A 21,837-nucleotide genomic window follows, 5' to 3' on the forward strand; every position below is an offset into this window, starting at 1 on the left:
TTAAAATATAATTGTTTTCTTGGTTTATTTGCTTTTTTATTTATTTATTTATATATATATATAACTTTTGATATATAGTCCACTTGTTTTCCACTCGCAAAAGGGGACCTTATTATTTAAGGTTAAGTATTAAAAATTATTTTAGTATTTTAAAGCCTCCCAATTAGGTTTTTGTGCATTTTGAAACGTGTGTACAATGTGTAGGCACTTTTAAAAGAAATGGATATCAGCTACTCATATGATTTTAAAATTATTATCATATATAAATATATATACATATTGACAACAACTTTTATTTTATTATAATAATAACTTTAATTAATTTATACTAAAAAAATATTTATTTTGTGTGACGGTCAATATCCACCTCAAGTTGTGGCAGAATTTACGACAAGCTAGAGATGAATGATATCATTCTATGTCCAAAAAAAGAATTCAAATTTGCAACAATCTTACTGTTGCAAATACTATTGCAGAGTAAGTGTCATATATTAACGTTAGAAAACCATCACAATTGTTTTGGCGTCCAAGAAGTCCGATGGATCTAGGAGAGATGAGAGGCACTTTGCGACAGGTACAAAATTTTTCCAACAGCTTTTCAGAAAATTTTTGTGGCCGCCTCTATCCATTGACAATCCATCGCAAATGACGGACCTTTTGTGATGGAGCTCTATCGTTGCAACTTTGGGAATAAACTTTTTTGCAGTGTGTCGTTATAAAATAATTTTCCATTAATTAAATTCAAAATCCCATCACAAAACCAAAATCCGATACAATTTCCGACGGGATAATTGCAACTAAAACATTTGCCACAAATTTCATCTAAAAAACAAAGTTTTATTTTTCAGATATGATATCTTTACATCTATTAATCAGATTTACTTTTCCGTCACAAAATTCATCTCAAAAATAGTACCGCAACGGATTTTTTTAAATTCCTGTCGCAAAAGACAGTTTTTCTTTAGTGTTTATTTACAATGATAAATACATATATATATATATATATATATAAATCGTCATTAATTCACATTAATAACAAATAACTGTATGCAAACGTATATCATATATATTTATATATCATAACACTCTTTTCCATGCAGTATCACTGCAAAACATTAAAAAAAAAAAAAAAAACAGTTTTATATTGACACTGCTAATTATGGGGAAATTCTTGTCCAGACCTGAAACCAATCTAATCACATAGTAAGTGTATTCTCTATAATTGGTCACTTTTTCTAAACTGTACACCAATAAGTTTGGCCGAGTCGGGTCCGTGCAAGAATTTCCTGCTAATTATGTACATTCAGTGACAAAAAACTTTTATTGTCTAATCATACTTATTTTTGTTTATATTATCATTAATAAAAATTAATGACCAAAAATTTGTACATAAAATTATTATTAGAAGCAATTATTTGTACATTTATAATAATGATCTAACTAGTATTTGTAATCATATTAAACGGACATTATATATGTTTTACTATATATATAAATTTCATCGTAATGAATGATGACTATTAAATTTATAAAAGTTCATTCTATTAATAAATAAAAAAATTTATAATACTTACATACATATCATTAATTGTAAGAAAATGATTGGACAGTTATGAAAAAAATTAATATTAAAATCAACGTCGAACTAATTAGTAAATAAAATTTATACTAAGTTCGTTAGAGATCTACATTAATAATAAATTTTACTAATTTGTAAGAAATATATGTCGTTATTTACGTTATTTGTTATAGTGATTAGTAACAATCTTGATGTATACTGTCTTATATAAATAAATATGACTTTGATTTATTTATTTATCTTAATGAGGTATTGGGGCAATTAAGTAGGAATGGGGGTAGGGGTTGGAAGAATATATATATATATATATATATATATATATGTGTGTGTGTGTGTGTGTGTGTGTGTGTGGCTAGACAAAGGTCAACACAATCATCAATTCATGATGTACGTATAAAATAACAACAAATTGATGAGATGGGGTTGTCTGGTTTTGATTTTCCAAAGGGCTTTTTATCTTTTTAATTTTTTAGTTTTTGCAAAGTAAGAATGTGACACCAATTAGGATTATACTAATCTACCTTATAATATTTTATTCCATTCATTTCTAAAGTCTTTGAATATATATATATGCAAGAAAAAGATTCTTTTTGGTTCCGAAAAACATATTCTTTTTGGTTCCGTACAATTATATTTTTGGTCATATAACTTTAAGTCATTAGTATTTTTAGTCATATAACTTACTTCATTTACATATTTAGTCCTGGATATTTCACATTTAGTGTTTTTTTAGCAAAACTAGTCCTGTATTGATAATTTTGATCATAACACGTCATAGTTACAAAATCAACAATGAGATTTATTACAGTATGAAAGAGACTAAAATTGCCAACAAATGACTAAATTTATCAAGAAAAAAGGACCAAATATGAGATACTTTGGACTAAATTCGTAAAAAAAAAATGACTAAATATGTGAATGGAGTAAGTTGTAGGACCAAAAATACTAACAACCTAAAATTATAAAACCAAAAATATAATTCGCCTTTTGGTTCGAAAAAATGTGGCGGGACTGATTATTATTAGAAAATTGTTCTCCTATATATATATCTACTTTCCCTCGACTGAAATTATGGACTATTTTTGACCGACTATTATTGAATTTTTAGTTAGATAACAGTTGGAAAAATATGAATTTGTCATATTTTTATGTTATTGCACTTGAATTTATGGTGCAAATCAGTTAGATGATATTGCACTATTATTTAAATGAGAATATGTTTTAAAAAATAAAAGTTTCATGTCAAAAGCATATATATCAATTAAAGAAAAATAATTGGAAATGTTTGTAATGGCTCAAAATAAGTAATTCTTAGCTTATTGTTGAAGTAGTATTTTAATTTATTTATGTTTTTGCACTGTTTAAATTATAATTGATTTAAGTAAAAGTTATAAAGAGTTTCTTGTCAACTTCAATAGTTATTGATCAAATTGTAAATATTATATTGTTTCTTCAAACACTTCAATATTAAATTTGTTTTTATTTATTTTCAAATACTCTCAACTTTCCCTGCTGGTTATCTTATAATTTTTCTAAAATTTATTCCCACAACAATAGTAAAACAATTGCAAACACTCATTATATAGTGCAAAGTTAGATGATACTGCATTATTATTTAAATGAGAAATTTTGGGAAAATGAAAGTCTTGTGTCGAAAACATATCAGAGAAAAATAAGAAGTAGAAGGACTATGAGGATGTTTGTAACCGCTTAAAATAAACGTTTATATATAAGTTTAATGCTTGAAAAAAAAAAACATTTCTGATTTATAACTTATATTTTTAAAAGGCTTTAAATTAAATTGATTTTAAACTAAAAATTATAAACAACTCTCAACCAATTTCTACTACTTATTTATAAGATTATAAGTATTAAGTTGTCTTTTTTTATATATTTCAACCTTTTTCTTTACGTTTTTATTTTCGAACACTTATAGCTTTTGCTATTGTTTAATTTATAATTTTGTGTACAATTTATTTTTACCATAGCACCCCTTATATATTGTATCAAAACAAAAGTTAATCAAAATAGCAAACAGAAAAGCAAATCATAACTTCGTTGATCAATGGGCCTAAAGTTGGGTAAAATCATGTCCATATCAATCTTGCAGATCCTTTCTGTACTTGAATTGGGCTAAAAGCATGTTCATATCTAATTGGAAATGAGGATAACAAGCCCAAAAAGGATGCAAGAATCAAAAGTCCCCATGCTCTGAGTTCTTGATTAGCAAAAAAACAACACAGCATCATTGGTGAGAAGTGGAAAAGATCAAAAGACAGCATCTTTTTCTACTTGCAAGAAAATGGCAGCCTCTGAGTTGAAGTGGAACAATACTGCCCTTCTTGTGATTGATATGCAGGTGTTCTTTTCTTGAAGCTATTTAGTTATAACTTTTTGGGCTGTTTCCCCTTTTCTTTGTTAATCATTTGTGTGTTTTCTTGAATTTTTTTATTGGCAGAAAGATTTTATTTTGCCTGGCGGTCCGATGCATGTGAAAGGTGGGGAAGCAATTGTGCCTAGTGTGATCAAGGCTGTTGAAGTAGCTCGAAGCCGTAGCATTCCTGTTATTTGGGTACCTTTTTTGTTTTCTTTGCTTTCCTGTTCTTCAACTGCTCCAATTCTTGAATGTTTTGCTAGAATACTGCCGCTTTTCCGTGGGAATTATGTTTATTCGGATTGCAGTTAGTTTTTATTTTTGATTTATTGAGTTTTTGAAGATATAATAAAGAGCAGATTGATGTTTCAGAAAATGGGTGGTTTTTCCAGAGTCTGAAGTTGGTAACATTTTCTTGCTAGAGTTGGTGAAATTGATGCTTTTGTGTTTCTGATTTGCTGTAAAGAATGAGTTCAGCAGTGTAGGAAATGGTTTCTTGCTCCCTATGAGGCTATTGAGCTTTCAATGAATCATAATATGGGAGATAAGGTAAATGGTTGTAGGTTGTTCGTGAGCACGATCCATTAGGGAGAGACGTTGAATTGTTTCGCAGGCACTTGTATGCTGCTGATAAACCAAAACCAACTTCTAAGGGTAGTGTGGGCGCGGAATTGGTTGATGGGCTAGTGATCAAAGATGGTGACTATAAGCTGGTGAAGATGAGGTTTAGTGCATTTTTTAACACACACCTGCATTCGTATCTTCAGGGTGCCGGTGTGAATAAGTTAGTAATCACTGGTATATAACTTTGATTTATTTCTGGGCTCTAACCATCATAAGATTTAGTTTTTGTGTTATCTTATGGTTTAATCCTTCGGTTTTATGTTGTTTAGGTGTTCAAACTCCAAATTGTATCCGGCAGACTGTCTTTGATGCAGTAGCATTGGATTATCATAAAGTAACTGTCATTGTTGATGCCACTGCTGCTGCCACACCTGATATACATATCGGTACTAACGTTACCCTCACATGATACTCTGTTACTTGTCTGTGCATTTCACAGGTTTCTCAAAAGTAGACCTTATAGAGTTAGGTGCTTTTCTATTTCAATTTATTGTAATTATGAGAAACTCTAATTCGAACGAAAGGGAAAAGTATCGACATTATAATTTGGTTATGAAGATTCACACATGAAAATATCTTAAAATTTCAAACTTGTATGATGAGTTATCTAGTTTTATTGTATTCTTAACTTGCTGGTTTTTATTCCATAACAAGTAATTTTTGCTTGCTGCTTAATGTACTAAATATTCGATCAACTATTTGAACTCACAAAAACAAAAAGAGATGCAAGTTTCTACCATGGATGCTGATGAATTCAAAATTTGTTTAGCATTTAGGTTATAATTGGAAAAGAACCTTGACTGCAATATGCACCCACATGTTGTATTGAGTTACTATGATCTGGGATCGAATTTGTTATCTTGAGTTGGAAATTTTTACCATATCTCGTACACATACACGAAGCAATCTTATTTCCAGCATTGCATTTCTCATAATAGTAGAACCAATACTGGCCGGATTGCTAACTAAGAACGCTTTCGTTCCTCTTCCAGCAAATATTATTGACATGACGAATGTTGGAGTGGCAACGCCAACGCTAGAAGAATGGTGTAAGTCTGATAACTAGTACACCATGGATTCTGAATCTGGAAGAAATTCCTGCAAACTCTTCGCTTCTCGGCCTGTTGTATTCTTGAGCAAAGAAAGACCCTTGCAACAACATACAAGCATAGTTGTTTATCTAATATCTATTTAGTTACTGCACTTTTAAACTCGCGTTGGTGAATTCTGCGTTGTCCCTCTGTTGTAGATTGTTGGAAGGACTGGATTGAAGACTATGTTTTTAGAGGAAAGCTGTCTGTTTTAGGGACACCATGTTATGATATTGCCAAGAATGGTTTATTTTCAACCTCTCTCTCTCTCTCTTTGCCAACTGCGACTTGTGAAAAGGAAGAAGAAAATGATCAATTTTCATTAATGAATGGAGCTAAAGTTTTGGGTCAGATTTGTGTCTCTGTTGTATCTACAAGTGGATTTTGAATGGGTCCATATCTCGTCAGTATCAAAAAAGACATTTGTGGGCATTTGTTATTTGTCCCATCTATATCTATATATGGTAATAATTAAAGAGAAGAAGATACTGAGAGTTGGACACAAAGAATGAAATAGAAAGTTGATGGGTATGTATAACTAACTAAAAATGAAGGTAAGGAACCCGTTTGGTTCATAATGAACTTCATGAGAGGTATGTAACGATGTAACAATTGCTTTGGTCTTCTTGTGGAAGATGAAAGGACATTTGGGTCATCAAATAAGAAAGACAAGCATATCCCATCTTAAACATATGGTCCCTCATGACCCATATCAGGATTAACTACATCATTTTTAATATTTCATTTGGTCATCAAATAAGAAATACAAGTGGGATTTGTGTATCCCATCTTAAAAGTTGCCGTGCCTAACCACCCGTATACTCTGTGCATTGTTTGATCACGGGCCCACTGCACTCCAGTTGCACAAATCGAACAAGGAACTATGCACGACACAAGCCATGAATAATTCCACCAACCAAATATGGCTTACTTAGACCACTTTATTCACTTAACAAAAAATAGCACACTGGAGAAGTGGAAAAGAGCAGAGTAGGACAGCATCTCTCTCTACGTGCAAAAATGGCAGCATCTGAGTTGAACTGGAAGAACACTGCTCTTCTTGTTATTGATATGCAGGTCTTTTTTCTTCAAGTTATTTTACTAACAATTTTTGTGTATCTTTCTTGATTTCTTTTTTTTCTTTATGGCAGAAAGATTTTATTTATGGTCCCATCTGTGTGAAAGATGGGGAAGCAATTGTGCCTAATGTGATCAAGGCTGTTGAAGTGGCTAGAAGCCGTAGCATTCCTATTGTTTGGGTACCCTTTCTTTTCTTTGCTCGCCTGTTCTTTAACTGATTCACTTCATTGAAAGATTTTGCTACAAATTTTCTGCTGTATAGTAATACAGTTCACTTGTACCTTGATGTTATTAAATATGTGACTATGTTCCCCGATGCTTGTAAGTTTGATTTCAAGAAAGGGGGCTTTTCAGAATCTTCAAGTTGGAATCATTTGCTTGACAAAGTCGTTGAACTGATGTTTCTATTTTTTCTGATGATTCACTGAGTTCATGAGTTTAATAGCGTAGGACAAGGTTTCTTGATTCTTGTTGCCTTTGAAGTCTTTGAGCTTTTCCATGACATACTATGTGAGATGAGGGAAATGGTTGTAGGTTGTTCGTGAGCACGACCCATTGGGGAGAGACGTGGAATTGTGCCGCAGGCACTTCTACTCTGCTGATAAACTAAAACCGGCCGCTAAGGGTAGTGTAGGTGCAGAACTGGTGGAGGGGCTGGTGATCAAGGATGATGACTATAAGCTGGTGAAGACGAGGTTTAGTGCGTTTTTTAACACGCACCTTCATTCGTTTCTTCAGGGTGCTGGTGTTAATAAGTTGGTGATAACTGGTAATATAACTTGGAACTTTTTAGCTCTCCGGTCTTATGATTTAGCTTCTTACAGATTAATCCTTTCATTATGTTTTTTAGGTGTTCAAACTCCAAATTGCATCCGGCAGACTGTCTTTGATGCAGTAGCATTGGATTATCACACAGTTACTGTCATTGTTGATGCTACTGCTGCTGCGACGCCTGACATACATAACGGTATTAACTAACCCTCAAACCCTACTATCTTTGCATTCTACAGTTTTCTCAGAAACCCGTTTTCCATTTTAATCATTGTGATTACAACATTATGACATTGTTATGAATATAAACACATGAAATTCTTAAACTTGGAAACCTTCTACTCTGAGTTATCTAATGTCATTGGATTCTTGAGTTGTTGTTATGGACAACATCAGTCATTGTGAAGTATGTATCATAGGTCATAGCGTATGTAACGAGACAATGCCCTTTTGAAGATTGTGATGCGGGATGAAATGTTTTCCGTATGTCATACATATGTTATTTTCTCATAGTTGTCAACCACCACGGCTTGGGTTGCTAACTAATAAAGCGTTCTTTCCTCTTCCAGCAAATATTATTGACATGAAGAACATTGGCATAGCCACTCCAACTGTGGAAGAATGGTGTAGAATCTGATAACTAGTGTGTATTTGCTTTTCGGCTTGGTGTATCATCGAGCAGAATAAGAGGCTTGGAACGACATGTAAGCAATCAAAACTAGGGAGAGGATGTAAGGATATTGCCAAGTTTGGTTCATGTTTTATTTCAACTCTGTTGTTTGTACTATGGATTGGCTGCATAATTTCATATGTCCAAATTAATGTGGAACTCTCTCTCTCTCTCTCTCTCTCTCTCCCCCCCCTGGAAGATTGCGTGCTCTTTCCTGTGTTGATCAGACGCTCTTTCCAGAGTGAATTCTCTGAAGCAAAAATAAGTTCGGTGTACAGGAATAGGATTGAAGTGAATAAACAGGCCAAGTGAAATGGCAGAGGGTGCAAAATTGCTTTCATTGAGAGTCGAACTCAAGACCTCCCGCTTACTAAACGGGTGCTCTAACCAACTGAGCTATGAAAGCTTTTGATGTTCATGCATGTTAGATTTTTATTATATATGTTTTTATCCTTTATTATTCCACATGTACATACTAAATAACATAAAATTAATATATTGAGTTTCTATGAATTTTATACACATATCATGCATGTGTACTTGTAAATTTAGTATTATTCCATATGAATGTAATTCATATTGAGTTATTTAGTATGTAGAAATTGTAAATTTTATACACATAAAATTAATATATTGAGTTTCTATGAATTACATTTTAGTTCTTAAATTATACCATTAATTCATTTTTTATTATCAAACAATGCACTTTTCATGGAATTAGTCATTTCCGTCGTCTTACATTCAAATATAAGTTATAACGATACCATTTCTCACCTGAATAGTGGCCTATTCAAAGTTTAAGAAGAAAACATTCATTATGTTTGGTTTTGTGTTTTTGCACACCTTCACTAGGTGTGCATATTATAATTTAATTTTTTTTTTGGTTATTTTTTATTTTTCTCTCTTTTTCTTGTTTTTGTCAGTGTATTTCTTTTCTTTATTCTTTTTTCTTTCTTCTCTCTTTCCTTTTTTTCTTCTCTTTCTTCTTCTTTCATTTTGTTCTTCTTGCCAGACGGTCGGCACCAAAGCAAAATGAGATTTATTTGTTTTTTTTAAATTATATGTATTATATATTATATATGTGAATGTAATCAATAATTACTACTAAAAAACAATTATTAACTTATGAAACCATTGATATTAAAGATATTTATTATCAATGCTATTTAGTTAAAATATTTAAAACTTTTTTACCTAACGGAAATACTGTAGCAGTTGCATATACTATTGACAATATATCAGTACTATATACCTAATTCGTATTTTTATTACTCCAATTATCTATTAAAATTTATCAGTTCACAGATAAAAGTTTAATGAATGTATTTTTAACATGTTATATAGTGCATTTAATTCTTGATTATAAATTTTTTCAACTTAGACCATTTAAATCTTTTGTCCTCATAATTTTTTCTATTTCAATGAAATATTTGAGAAATTTAAAAATTGAGGACAATATACCAATAATACATACTTAATTCTAAATTTTTTATTTAAATTTTATATATTATATTTTTTCATTCCAAAGATAAAGTCTAACAAAATTATTTTGGAAACAATACTACAATGTATTTAATTATGCATTAAAATTATAATTATTATTTAAAATGTAAAAAGAAATTCCTCAATAAAAAAAATTACTTAACATAAATATATATATTATATTTCACTAACAAACAAAATACTATATACATACACATATATATTAATAAATATATATATTCAAATACATGATTTGACAATGAACAGTAACTTCTATTCTCCCAAATCCCAACATCAAATCTACACCACTTATTTTATATTATATCAAAACACAAATTCAAACATACCATCTATCTCAAAACACATACTTACTTATCTCTATTTTTCTTTCTCTATTTCCAAAATACCAAAATAAAAATATTCAAAACATTAATCCAAACATAATGATTCATTTTCACACATGGCACAGGCAAGAACGAAGAGCATTGACAATGAAATACCTCAAAAAAATGAGTTCAAGCTTCTGAATTTACCAGAAAATGGGTAGAATATTTATTCCTACGAGAAGAGCTTGAATCCATTTTTAAGGTTTTTGTTTGTCAATGCTCTTCATCCTTACCTCATAGCGTCTCAAAATGAATGGTAGTCCAATCCACCCAGCAACTTCACGTGCTTTCCCTTATATGAATTGTTTTGAGTTGATTGTGTTGAGGACCAAAAAACTGTAGTTGTCTGTTCTGCTTCTAGTTGTATTTATCTGTTCTTAGGATTGGACACCGTTATTTCCAGTACTACGTATATCAATCTTTTCCACTAGCAAATTGATTGCATATGATTGAGTTTTCCATGCCTGTATCGAACATTGCCCACTTTCTGGAGCTCCTTAAATACAGAATGAGTGTCAACGTATGTACACTTCAACAATTTGGGCCCCTCAACTTTAATCCATTGACAATATTCAGGCTTTAATATGTATGAATTATGTAATATTATTCCCAAGTAATACACAAATATAAGTAACACCCAGAGAATACCTAACTTAAATGGAAAATATATTGTCGACTGGTATAAAATTGAGAACAATACTCCATCTTATCATAATTTCAAGTTTTTAGTTAATCTAAAAGCTAATTTTCCATGGTAATATTATAACATAATTAGTAAATCTCTTTATGCAATCAACATAATATGCATGTTCCTCTGCTGATGCACAGATTCAAGACAAAAGTCATACAATCTTGATCACACGAATCAAAATCAGGTGAAACAAAGGGAACCCTTGTGCAATTTCTTGAACCAAAATTATCATCATCAAGCAACCAAAGGATAAAAGAATGTGAACTGGTAATATTTGATGCAGAATAGGCAATTAAGCTAAGTTGTATAACAGACAAGAATATATTCAACGCAACATATTCAGCGCCACATAATCACTCGTGCTGTACATTAATGAAAATGATTCCGGTGTGGGGTATGGATTAACGGCCAGCCCAGTCGATGTAAAGATAAGAAGATATTTGGCTACCAAAGTGAACCGAACTAACGCATATGTAGTTATGTATCATCAAGATCAGTGCCAATAGCTGAACTCAGTCTTTGGATCTGCGAACATAAGCAGAAACCAAATAAATATGTGACAGAAATGAAATGCTAGTAAACAACACAGTTTAAGGTAAAAAAAACCGTCTAACCTTATTCACAAGTAAGTTTACTTGTTCTCTGTACATCTCCTTTAGATCAACAATATCAGCACGGAGTTCTTCCAACTACAATAAACATCCACTTCTACATATCAGCCATGAATGCATACACAATATATAGTTACTAACAAAGTGCTCTTCAGAACAGAAAACAAAAAAGTTGAGGCAACTGTAGCTACCAATGCACAGATCAAAGAATGCATGCTTCAGGGTGATGTTCATTTCATTGAGTTCTGATAAATTAATGATAAACATTGAAAAAATTGGGTTCCACTAGAAGGAATCAAGTTTTATACACTGCTGTTCCAACTGGTTCAGTACTAGGAAAACATCATGGACAAAGAATAATGTTATTCTCCATCCAAGGATACAAAGATGTTGGCTGCAATTTTCATTTTAACATGCTTTGACCAAATTCCATTTCCAAGTTAATCGTATGATAGTCTAGTCTTGCACGGTGAAGAAATAAATTTTCGATCTGGACATACCTCCAGGAAAAGGACACTAAATTCTGCACGACCAGTTAGGAAGTAAGTTGTACTGTTAATTTTCATGCTAACCAAGTTTTTCCTATATGAGTCATTGATTCAATAGCAGAGTCCAATTTTCTGCCAAACTGTAATTCTAAAGGTCTTGCACACTGGTTCAAATGTCATTCTATGGATAGAGAAATAGTAATCACGTGTTGATGAATGGAATGGCAGCCTTGGTTTTTGTCATCTGTCATTTATTTTTGTTCATTTCAATTTCTCAATTTCCAGGCTGTCCTTTTACCTGTTCAATAATTCATGGAGTGATGCAAAAAATAATTTGTTTTCCTTGATTAAATTCTATGTAGAATATATATATATATATAAATACATATATATATTGCTATAACATAAAAGGAAAAAAAATGAGATACCTCTTCATCACGTTCCCCCATCAATTCCAATGCAGCCGAGTGTCTACGTCTAAGTGCTTCTAATTCTGCTCGAATTCCAGGTAGCGTAGCAGCTTCTCCCCGTAACTTTTCACACTGCATCATGTGTAACCAATTACAAAATTAAATCTAAAACCATCATAGAAAATGGAAGCATCTAAGACGAGTCTTTATTTGGTATAACTAGGAAATGTTTTTAATGTCCTCAATTACAACATAAGTTAAGTTTATTGCAACCATATCCCATCGACTAAAAAGTAACTCTTCCTCTATGGCATATGTAACCATCTAGCTAGTAAGATGAAAAACATAGTTCAGATGTCCCCTAAGCACAGAGTGTGGAAGGAGACCAATAGAGTCTTACCTGTGCTGTCATTTTAACTAACTCCTCTGCTAGAGAGTCACGAATGGATTCCATAGAAGCCTGAAGAGGATAAAGACATTAGTTAAAAGCAGGAATCTAGATGGGGCACCAAGAACTAGCATTTATGCACAAATAACTAGAATTACAGAAATGGATACTAAATGTAGTTAGTGAATCAGAGATTCATTTATACCAATCTAGATGCATAAGATGCAAGCTCTCCCTCCTTTTGACGGAGAGCAGCTTCAAAAGTGCTTGATGTCACGCTCTTCATATAATATGGACTCACAGCACCTTCTCCCACAATTCTACGTTCAGATGAATTCTCAGATGAGTCCAAAGTTGTTTGCAGAAAATAGCTTTCTTCCATATTGCCCAAGCTGCTCGTGCTCGAAATCTTACGAGTCAAGTTGCCTGTTGAAGTAAATTGTCAAACGCAACAGTAGATTACATATACAAGTTACTGGCATATAGTTGATGATGAACTACCATTATCAAATGCAGCTGAGCTTGGCCTTGTTCTGGGGCTTTGATCAGGTACAGCAGAAGACTGAAGGCTGACAGCCCTTTCCTGATCCAAACGCGCAGCTCTTTCGCGCTCTAGTTCCTGTTAAAGAACGATTTATTCCATAAGCTAGTGTGTGGAACAATAACCTGGACTAATAATCACAATGAGAACCACAGGATGAAATATGCTAAACCAAGCATTTATTTAGCCCTACAAGCCAGCTTTCTTTCCACCAGTACAGATGCATAACAAAGCAGATTTAGTTTTTAAGAAAAGCTTGTTGCAACTGAAGCCCATCTAATTAAAGCCAAAAGGATTTATGAAAGATAACAAGAAACAGCTGTTAAACTAAAATAGCATATATACATATTTGCAGTATTAAGTACCTGGACTGTACAATAACAAATAAATTGGTAGTCACATGTGATAAGGAACATAGAACTAAACTTGCTACCTTCTGCAGAAGCTCTTGGTGCATCAGTGCTTCATGCAACTCCTCCTTGTGCTTTCTCCTGAGTTCCCTAATTTCTTCCTCTAGCTGATGAGCACGACTTTCATGCGTGTCAGCCTCCTCCTTCAAAGCAAGATATTCCTGCCTATTTTCTGCTGCCCTCTGTCTCTCCTTTTCAAGAGATCTTGTTAGCTGTGTCTGCTCAGCTCTTAGGCATGATATCTGCAAAAATGTTCTAGCATACGCTAATCATCAAAATTAACTTTAGCTCAAGAAAACAAAGAAAGTAACAGAGAAATACCTGGGCTTCAAGAACATTTATCCGAGACAGAGTTTGAGTTAAACGCTCATTGATAGAACGCTCCTTTTCCTCTGCAGCCGCAGCTTTGGTTTCTGCTTCCTACAAGTTAGATCAAGACTGCATTTAGATGTCACAAAACTAAAATATCAAGCAGAGAGTATGTTTCTCTAGAAACCTGAAGTCGTGAGTTTAGAGATCTTTCAACAGCAGCCCAAGCTTCAGCCCTTCTTGAGGCTGTTTCCTGGCATTAAGAAATCATAGTTAAATAGGAGGCAAGTGTAAGCTGTAATCATCTAAAAGACTTACTAATTACACAGTAAAAACCTGCATCGCTTCAATCTGCCTTAAAAGGGGTCTGGTAGACTCAGGAACTTGAGTTATTAACTCCTCACACCTACGCTCACTTGCCTACAATGAGTATTTGTAGTCAGATGTGACAGACCTCCAAACATTTTCCGAAATAAAAAGATATAGCATGCATATATAGCAGTTAAAAGCGCCCAACTTACTTGATATCGCTTGTGAAGATCCTCAATGTCCCTGCGAAGCATGTCTTCTCTAAAAACTGCCTGCACCAGAATGAAGACCTTTTTCATTGTAGAACTAATGGATGAATTAGGAACCATCAATGTTTTCCGAAAAAATAACCTGCTGCTCTTTTCTGCTCAGAGTTTGCCTTAATTCTTCAAGTGTCTGAACAAGCATACTTTCCCGGTCCTCCGTCTCTCTTAGACGACTTTCCAGTTCAATTCTTGCTTCAGTGTCCGCACGTGCCTCTGCTAATGCTTCAGCTTCTTTTGCCGCATTTAGAGCATTGGTATAGTATTCTTTTTGAGTTGCAAGTTCAGCTTGGTGTTTTTCTACAGTTTCTTGGAGCAACTTTTCAGTTGCTGCCTTGTCTTTTTTTATGCTGTCCACTTTATTCTCTTCAACCTGGGAAAACACATTAAAATGGAATGGCAAATAAGAAATGAACACCAAATATAGGAAGAACTAAAACTAGTGAACCTATTTCAATCACCTCAGAAGATGCATGAAAACGGAAACTAGGCAGAATATGCATATAAGAAGGTCTACATAGAAAGGGAAAACTAGAAATGTATAATATATTATGATCAAGTAAGCAGCTCGAATAAACCTAAGTACTCAAGAAACCTACCTGGAGCTTTGTAAGCAATCCTTTCTTCTCCTCCTCAAGCTCTCTGATCTAGTTTCGAAGCAAAGTAAGGAAAAATGCATAAAGGACTAACTCATGTTAACAATTAGCAGAAAGAATGACAGTCGCAAAGATAAGAAACTGATCCTACATATGCATACCTGTGCCCTTAACTTTCTAATCTGAGATTCCTGGGCAGCTTGCTTTTTTGAGAGCTCTTCACCTGAAGATTATTAAGCATAATGAACTCCAATACCAGTTGTAACCGTAAATGGCTGACACATGCATATAATCATATGAAAGCAACTACAAAGAAGTAGTTCTCCTTGATTTTGAATTCTCAAGAATATCTTAGTACCGATTAATGGCAAGACTACTGGTTTAACAGAATAAGTGCCACTTGACAAGCAAAGAACATACCCAATATTGTTGAGCAAGTGACTCCTCAATTTTATTTAACACTTCTTCCTATAACGATTGTGAGAATGGTAGACAAAATTATATACTAGGGCTCAAAAATCAAGCAAGAAGTTTTGGCATTATCTAAACTACAAGCTAGAACAGCATATAACACCAAGAAACTAAGAGCCCGTTTGGTTGTGTTTTCATTTTCATTTTCATTTTCAGTTTCCAACAATTAGAAATATGTAGAAATGCTTTATTGGTTTTTGAGCGAAAACTGAGAATATGTTTGGATTAGTTGTTTCCAAATATAGGTATATAGGTGTGAGAATGTTGAATATAGGTATATGTATTTTTGATGTGACAGAAAGACAACTATGACAAGCCCATGTGACCTATATAAATTTGAAACTGAGAATTAAAATGAGAATGCATTCTCACTAAAAATGGCTTGACCAAACAAATTCCCACCTACCCAAATAGTGAAAAGTGGAAAAAATCTCATTGAAAACACAACCAAACAAGCTCTAAGCATCTCCAATTAAGGGGAGCTTTCCAGCCCACCTATTGCCACAAATATATTTCCAGCCTATGTAAGATATTACATGTATTATTGCTGTTGCCTAAAATCTATCCTAGTTAATATTAAATCTACCTTGTGCCTATAAAGATAACTCATTGTACATTTCCATGCAAAAAGATTTTTTAGGCTACTCAAAATAAGTCACAGATAAAAGTGGCACTGAAGTTATTGTCCACGCTCAATAGTTGTTCAGACCTTCGGCCATCACTTGAGTGATTATTTCATCTTTCTCCTTCAGAAGGGCTGCGGCATCACTTTTCTTGCTTTGTTCTCTACGCAGTGTATCCCGCTCCTTAGTGAGAGCATAAACCTAAAATAATGCAAGTCAACCAGTCATCTCTACCATAATTGATATGAACATGAATTAATGAGAAAGATAAGTTGCAATTAAAACATATAAAAGGCACATAGACCAAATAGCAAGATTATGGAAGTCTAGCAACTATAATACCATATAATAATGTGCTTTTTAAGAAAGGATGCAGACTAATTAACAAGATATTTTGTTAGTATGCCAATATAATGAAGATACCAAATCAGCTCTTTGCCAACACAGCCAGAAAGTAAAGTTTCACCTTGGTAAATGGATAATGAAAAGTTTAGCTCCAATTATTATTTAAATGAGAAAATAAGACAAGTATCCTACAGAAAACATTGTATACGACAAGACATGAGGTGTCACCTTGTTAATTAAGATTGTCATCAATAAGTATATTGCTAGGTGAGATTGGAAAACACTTAAAAGCCTAAACAAAATTCTTTTAGTCTAAAGCAAGCTCTTTTGCAGAAATCTATTTACATAAATAGATAAAGGATATGTCACGATCACTAAGGATAACATAACCCTGTCAGAGTAAATGGAAGCAAAAGACAGACAGTAATCAGTCCAATAAATTGTTCTAATTCCTTAACAAATAGTCAAATCATGAAACTATAGTCCATTTCCTATATGTGCTGTAGAAAGTAGATTTATGCTCAACCATCATTTAGAACAGATAGTATATCGATGATGCCTTAGCAGGATGGACAACAGAGAAATAAACAGAATAAAAAATATACAGGCTGTCAAAAAGTTGAACAAATTCACTTCACATCAGGTAGCAAGTATAGAGTATAGAAACTTTAAATTACTTCTTGCCTAAGCAAATTCAACGTAATAATGCACCATGAGTACTTGAAACCTCCATGTATTTCAGATTCATCAAAATAGCAGCTGCAGGGAGAGCTTCCAAGACCACAAAAGCCATGCCTTGATGCGGTAATTTAAATTCATTATGCATGAACTGGAATCAAACAAGAAATAGCACCTGAAAAAGTGTACCTTTCTCTCAAGTGCCGCCACCCTTTGATGATATTCCTCTCGTAGATATTCAATTTCAGCTTCATTTGTTTTCGTCTGGAAGTTACTTTACCCAGTTAATGATGCATTTGGTAGTAACATGTATAAGAGTGTGGATAGATGTACATATATATGTCAGGATATAAATTCAGCCCATAGTATAGTGATAATGTCTCAGCTGCAGGTGAGATAAAACAAATCAACCTATAAGGCATGACAAAAGATGCTAGGAGTAAACTGTTAACAAAATGAGTAACTGATGAGAAACAGTTTCAACAAAACATGAATAAAACAAGCTTATGGCATTCGCGGCTTGTCGTTTCACATATCTGAGATTATAAACAGGCCTGCAATTTCATGACCACCCACAATATCTCATTTTCTTGGTACTTTTATCCCACATTCTTCACATCTACCAATTTCAATTGACATTGATGATACTTCTGAGTCTTGCAGCAGCAACCCCGGTTTTTTCCTTCAGGGAGTCAATTTATTCTTATTTTCAGAAACCCAGTCTTCCTGCTTTTTCCTATATTTTATTTTTCAACGAATAGAGAAAACAGGATTTGGTTTTACTATTTCTGAATTCAAAGCACAAGAAACTGAGGTCTATTTGACAAATCTTTACTCACATTCATTCACTTGCCGATTTATAAATTCAGAAACCTGATATGATATGATACATGTTATGACAGACATATGATACATACTTGTTCTGAAGCTTATAATTTCCACAGAAGTTCTGCGCTACTAGCCACAAGGCAGAGGCCTTACATTATACTGTGGGAAAGAACTGATATGATCCTATCCTGCCTGACTGACTAAAGTAATGATGAAATGAGCATCGGGGGATTGTAAGGTCTTGCATGTGAACTAATTTACATTAATCAATGATCATGCATGACGAATAAGAGAATATAGTGATTAATGTTTCATCTGTTTTGCTTACACCAGCAATAATAATGAAAAAGAAAATCAAGGGACAGTCAAAAACCACTTAACAGGCAAGAGTGGTAACTCACCCTCAGATCATCAATCACAGCTTTTAGCTGCTCGTTTTCATTCATCAACTTTGCAATTTCATCAGCCTTGGCCTGAGAGGAAAAATTGAAGACAATCAGGTCCACATTTCTTCTCTTTAAGGCTTTAATATGCATAAAAATTTTAAAAGGGAAACAACTATTATTAATTATAGTAGCTCCTCAAAACAGATTTAGTAATAACATAGCTGCACAGCATGTTGGATGAGCAGCCTTCTCATTTGGTCACAATTCAAAGGTACATGACAAGAGAAATGACATAGTAATTGGTAACTCCAGCTTCCCATTATAACAGCATTAGAGTCCTTTGGCGAAGAAGCATCTTTCTAACATATTGCATTGACTCCATAAAAACAAAAAATCTAATATTGGGAATGTTGTTAACTTGATGTCTGTCTTAATCAGCTTCCCACTATAACAGCATTAGAGTCTATTAACTGAAGAAGCACCTTTCTAACATACTACAATTGACTCCTTAAAAATCAAATCTATATGAAGAGTGTTAAGTAGACGTCTCTCGAATCAATGAGATTAGGATAGTTTGCCACCATTTCACTTTACATGATGAGTTGGGCCCAACCAACAACAACAGTGCATCTAGTGAGTAAAGATATTTTACTGATTTATGGAAAGTTGCATTTTCTTTGTTTTGTAGGTAATATGATCATTATAAGCATATGAAGACCTTGAGGTGGCGCAACACATGCAATCATCAGAACAGTAAATACTATCATGTAAATACCTGAGCTTGTCTAGCAGCTCCATGCAATGCAGTTTCCATCATTTTCATCTCCTTCTTCACTTTCTCAAGTTCAGCAACAGAATCGACAATATCAGACGAGTTGCTTCCAGTACTCAAACGTTGTTCTTTTACATTAGCATCTTTGTCCAAGTGCTGCTTTAGCTCAATTGAGACAGGAGCAGTATCATTCGGGGGCATAACCAAATCAGAGGCTTCTGTTGAAGCCTCCATCTCATTATAATGTAAAATGGGCAACTTGTCTGTAGAATTATCTTCGGCATTGGTGGTCTTATCAGGAATATTTGGGGCAGATGATTCTCTGCTTTCAGCTGGGCCTCCAGGCAATGCATTCAGAGATTGAGCTGTAAAAACTTCTTTAACATCTTCGTCCTCTGCATTCTGTTCATCTATGCCCTCTGGAAATCTAGGAGCATCATTGGCTGTAGACTCAGAAGTAACAACTTCAACTTTACCTCCAGGACTTGTTGGTTCTGGTTGTACTGACTCTATCAATGTAGGAGACATTTCTTTCAACCTCACCTCCTCTTGAAGATTTTTTGCAGATTCTGGTTGTACTGACTCCAGTAATGTAGGAAATATTTCTTCCGCCCTCTCCTCCTCTTGAAGATTGTTTGCAGATTCTGTTTGCTTGACCTCTTCAGGTTTTTCTTCAGACAGTGGAACAGGAATCGGAGGTAAGACCACTGTAGCTCCACTGTTGTCTGCAGCAGCATGGTCTTTTGGCTCCTCGCTGGTATCCTTTATTTCCTCTCCAAATCCTGTCTTTACATCTGAATCTTTTTCTTCATTTGCTTCTCGTCCATGAGGAATTTGGGCGCTAACTTGATTAGTTGAGTCGTCATCGTCAATTTGTTTTGTCCTGACAGGGGATGTAGGCTTTGAAGCATTAGACGTCTCCAGTGATTCAACAGTACTCTCCTCACCTTTCTGCCCCATAAACCCAATGATAGGTTCAAACAATGCCTTCCGATCTGTAGGCCATAATCCTGATGTTGCTGCGCAGAAATAGAGAAACTATTGTTAGATACAGTCGATTGGCAATAATTGTCACAATCAACATATTGACTTTTGCACGAGAATTACTTGAACAAGCTTTAGCTACTGTGAAGTATCTAACCAGCTGACGATTTTCAAAAAGCTCTGTGTATACCTTTGTAACTTAATCAGCTAGTCACATCATGCCCTTATGGAACCCAGAGGCATAGAAGCATCAAACTTTAGGCACTGATGCATTCTTAGCAAATCTGAATAAGCTTAAACTATTGAGTAAGTCACATACCAAATGCATTACAAATAATGGGAGATGATCTAAAATCAATCTCCAGCACTTGTATGAATAGAGAATCTTGAGCGTTTCGACAAAGTCATCAATTTTACTACTGAGAGAATTAAAAATTCACCCCAGGATAACATATACCACAATGACAGTACATCGCGGCAAAAGGGAACTAATGTAATCCCCTATCAGATAAAGGAATGTGCATACCTTCACTATCGCTACCAGTAGCATCAGATTTCTCCTCGAGGCCAAGGGCGCTATCGAAGTTCTTCTCGATGTTTTTAACACTCTCACTCAGTTTATTCACCGCCCCTGCAAAATCCGGGAAGTTCCCCAAAGAGACTTTCCCACTAAACCACGCCATGTCTTCAATCAGACAGCTTGATCCACTCCTCGAACATCACATTCACACCATCCAACGTACAAAACCTGCCAAATTAATCAAACACACAATCACAACATGAACAAATGCAAAATCGAGGCCGTTTCTATAAAACGCAGAAGGAAAAAGAAGAAACCGAAGCAGGAAAAAGACGATCGAACACTGTTTGATCTTTGCTGAGTCTTGGAAATCGCTTAAACGAAGTAAAAATTAGCAATGTGAGATTCAGGAATTAAACCAAACAAAATCTTGGAGTTGGAGAAATGAAACCTGGGATCCGTTAATGCGTAATGGGTATTGAAGGGATCGAATCCAAGCTGGAAAATGGAATATCGAGGAAAAGAGTGATTTGTTATGGGGATGGCAAATTTTTTAGCAGAAACTAGAAAGGTTGGTCTAATTTGGGTATTCGGTATTCGGGTTGCACCGGTGCAGCTAATGGGTGACCCGTGACCCTGCTTGTTCCTCAGCTAATGACGCGGTGAGGTAGTATCTCAATTTTGCCCTTTTGTAATAAAATTTGTCTGTTAATTGTAATAATTAAATACATCAATATTTTAAAATCTAAATAAAATATGGTCCTAATTAGAATAAATCAAAATTTAATTTAATTTTTTCATTAAAAAGTATGTTTGCGTCCATATAAGAAAAAAGTTAAATCTAATTGCCATTCTCCCTTTTTTTTGTGCGTAGAATATTAGATTTAGGTTAAAAATATATTTTTTGAAGAAACGGAATAATTATTCCATTTATACAAATCTTTAAATATATTGTATACAAAAAAATCTCTAATTTTTTTATAAAAGAAATTAATAACATCCATTTTTACATCATAAATCCTCCCTTAAGAACCAAATTCTTGAGGGGATGAGTAACATTAATCATAAGTTGAGAGTGTTACTGTAATTTCTCAAAATAATGAATTTTTTTTTTTGTAAACATATAGAAAGCTTAGGTGGTATCTTGTAAAAAATAT

At 33.9% G+C, this 21,837-nt stretch overlaps 3 protein-coding genes and 1 non-coding gene across 6 annotated transcripts; 2 read left to right on the top strand and 2 right to left on the bottom strand.

The window, feature by feature from the left end:
• Positions 3,781–5,925, top strand: LOC105163884 (probable inactive nicotinamidase At3g16190). Its single transcript, XM_011082396.2, has 5 exons — positions 3,781–3,938; positions 4,038–4,151; positions 4,517–4,751; positions 4,847–4,963; positions 5,570–5,925. The coding sequence occupies exons 1-5, from the start codon at positions 3,882–3,884 to the stop codon at positions 5,641–5,643; spliced, it is 597 nt and encodes a 198-aa protein (XP_011080698.1). The 5' UTR covers positions 3,781–3,881; the 3' UTR covers positions 5,644–5,925.
• On the top strand, positions 6,412–8,351 carry LOC105163888 (probable inactive nicotinamidase At3g16190). Its single transcript, XM_011082411.2, has 5 exons — positions 6,412–6,745; positions 6,820–6,927; positions 7,283–7,517; positions 7,599–7,715; positions 8,089–8,351. Exons 1-5 carry the CDS (start codon positions 6,689–6,691, stop codon positions 8,154–8,156), a joined length of 585 nt encoding a protein of 194 aa, XP_011080713.1. The 5' UTR covers positions 6,412–6,688; the 3' UTR covers positions 8,157–8,351.
• TRNAT-AGU lies at positions 8,522–8,595 on the bottom strand. The gene has a single exon. It is a non-coding gene; the product is annotated as a tRNA-Thr (tRNA).
• On the bottom strand, positions 10,999–21,271 carry LOC105163897 (golgin candidate 5). Of its 3 annotated transcripts, none has more exons than XM_011082422.2 (20): positions 21,132–21,271; positions 20,687–20,908; positions 19,180–20,195; positions 18,420–18,491; positions 17,380–17,454; positions 16,254–16,368; positions 15,235–15,296; positions 15,077–15,124; positions 14,566–14,850; positions 14,427–14,486; positions 14,242–14,325; positions 14,093–14,158; positions 13,918–14,016; positions 13,620–13,838; positions 13,147–13,264; positions 12,851–13,071; positions 12,658–12,717; positions 12,276–12,389; positions 11,363–11,437; positions 10,999–11,273 (listed from the first exon to the last, which is right to left on the bottom strand). In XM_011082422.2, exons 2-20 carry the CDS (start codon positions 20,841–20,843, stop codon positions 11,226–11,228), a joined length of 2,994 nt encoding a protein of 997 aa, XP_011080724.1. In that variant the 5' UTR covers positions 20,844–20,908; positions 21,132–21,271; the 3' UTR covers positions 10,999–11,225. The 3 variants fall into 3 exon arrangements, with proteins under 3 accessions (XP_011080724.1, XP_011080740.1, XP_011080732.1); XM_011082438.2 differs by having other exon boundaries at positions 21,023–21,228; XM_011082430.2 differs by lacking the exon at positions 21,132–21,271 and adding an exon at positions 20,998–21,121.

Source organism: Sesamum indicum, linkage group LG1 (genome assembly GCF_000512975.1).
Source record: "Sesamum indicum cultivar Zhongzhi No. 13 linkage group LG1, S_indicum_v1.0, whole genome shotgun sequence".
Classification (NCBI taxonomy): domain Eukaryota; kingdom Viridiplantae; phylum Streptophyta; class Magnoliopsida; order Lamiales; family Pedaliaceae; genus Sesamum; species Sesamum indicum.

What these genes read in the sequence shown, in the direction of transcription:
- LOC105163884 (XM_011082396.2), top strand. Translation starts at nt 3,882, where the DNA reads ATGGCAGCCTCTGAGTTGAAGTGGAACAATACTGCCCTTCTTGTGATT. An exon ending in GTAGCATTCCTGTTATTTGG is followed by an intron (nt 4,152 to 4,516) that starts GTACCTTTTTTG and finishes AAATGGTTGTAG; the next exon opens with GTTGTTCGTGAGCACGATCC. An exon ending in CACACCTGATATACATATCG is followed by an intron (nt 4,964 to 5,569) that starts GTACTAACGTTA and finishes TTCCTCTTCCAG; the next exon opens with CAAATATTATTGACATGACG.
- LOC105163888 (XM_011082411.2), top strand. Translation starts at nt 6,689, where the DNA reads ATGGCAGCATCTGAGTTGAACTGGAAGAACACTGCTCTTCTTGTTATT. An exon ending in TTCTTGTTATTGATATGCAG is followed by an intron (nt 6,746 to 6,819) that starts GTCTTTTTTCTT and finishes TCTTTATGGCAG; the next exon opens with AAAGATTTTATTTATGGTCC. An exon ending in TAATAAGTTGGTGATAACTG is followed by an intron (nt 7,518 to 7,598) that starts GTAATATAACTT and finishes TATGTTTTTTAG; the next exon opens with GTGTTCAAACTCCAAATTGC.
- LOC105163897 (XM_011082422.2), bottom strand. Translation starts at nt 20,843, where the DNA reads ATGGCGTGGTTTAGTGGGAAAGTCTCTTTGGGGAACTTCCCGGATTTT. An exon ending in ATCTTCACAAGCGATATCAA is followed by an intron (nt 14,326 to 14,426) that starts GTAAGTTGGGCG and finishes TACTCATTGTAG; the next exon opens with GCAAGTGAGCGTAGGTGTGA. An exon ending in GGCAGATTGAAGCGATGCAG is followed by an intron (nt 14,159 to 14,241) that starts GTTTTTACTGTG and finishes TCTTAATGCCAG; the next exon opens with GAAACAGCCTCAAGAAGGGC.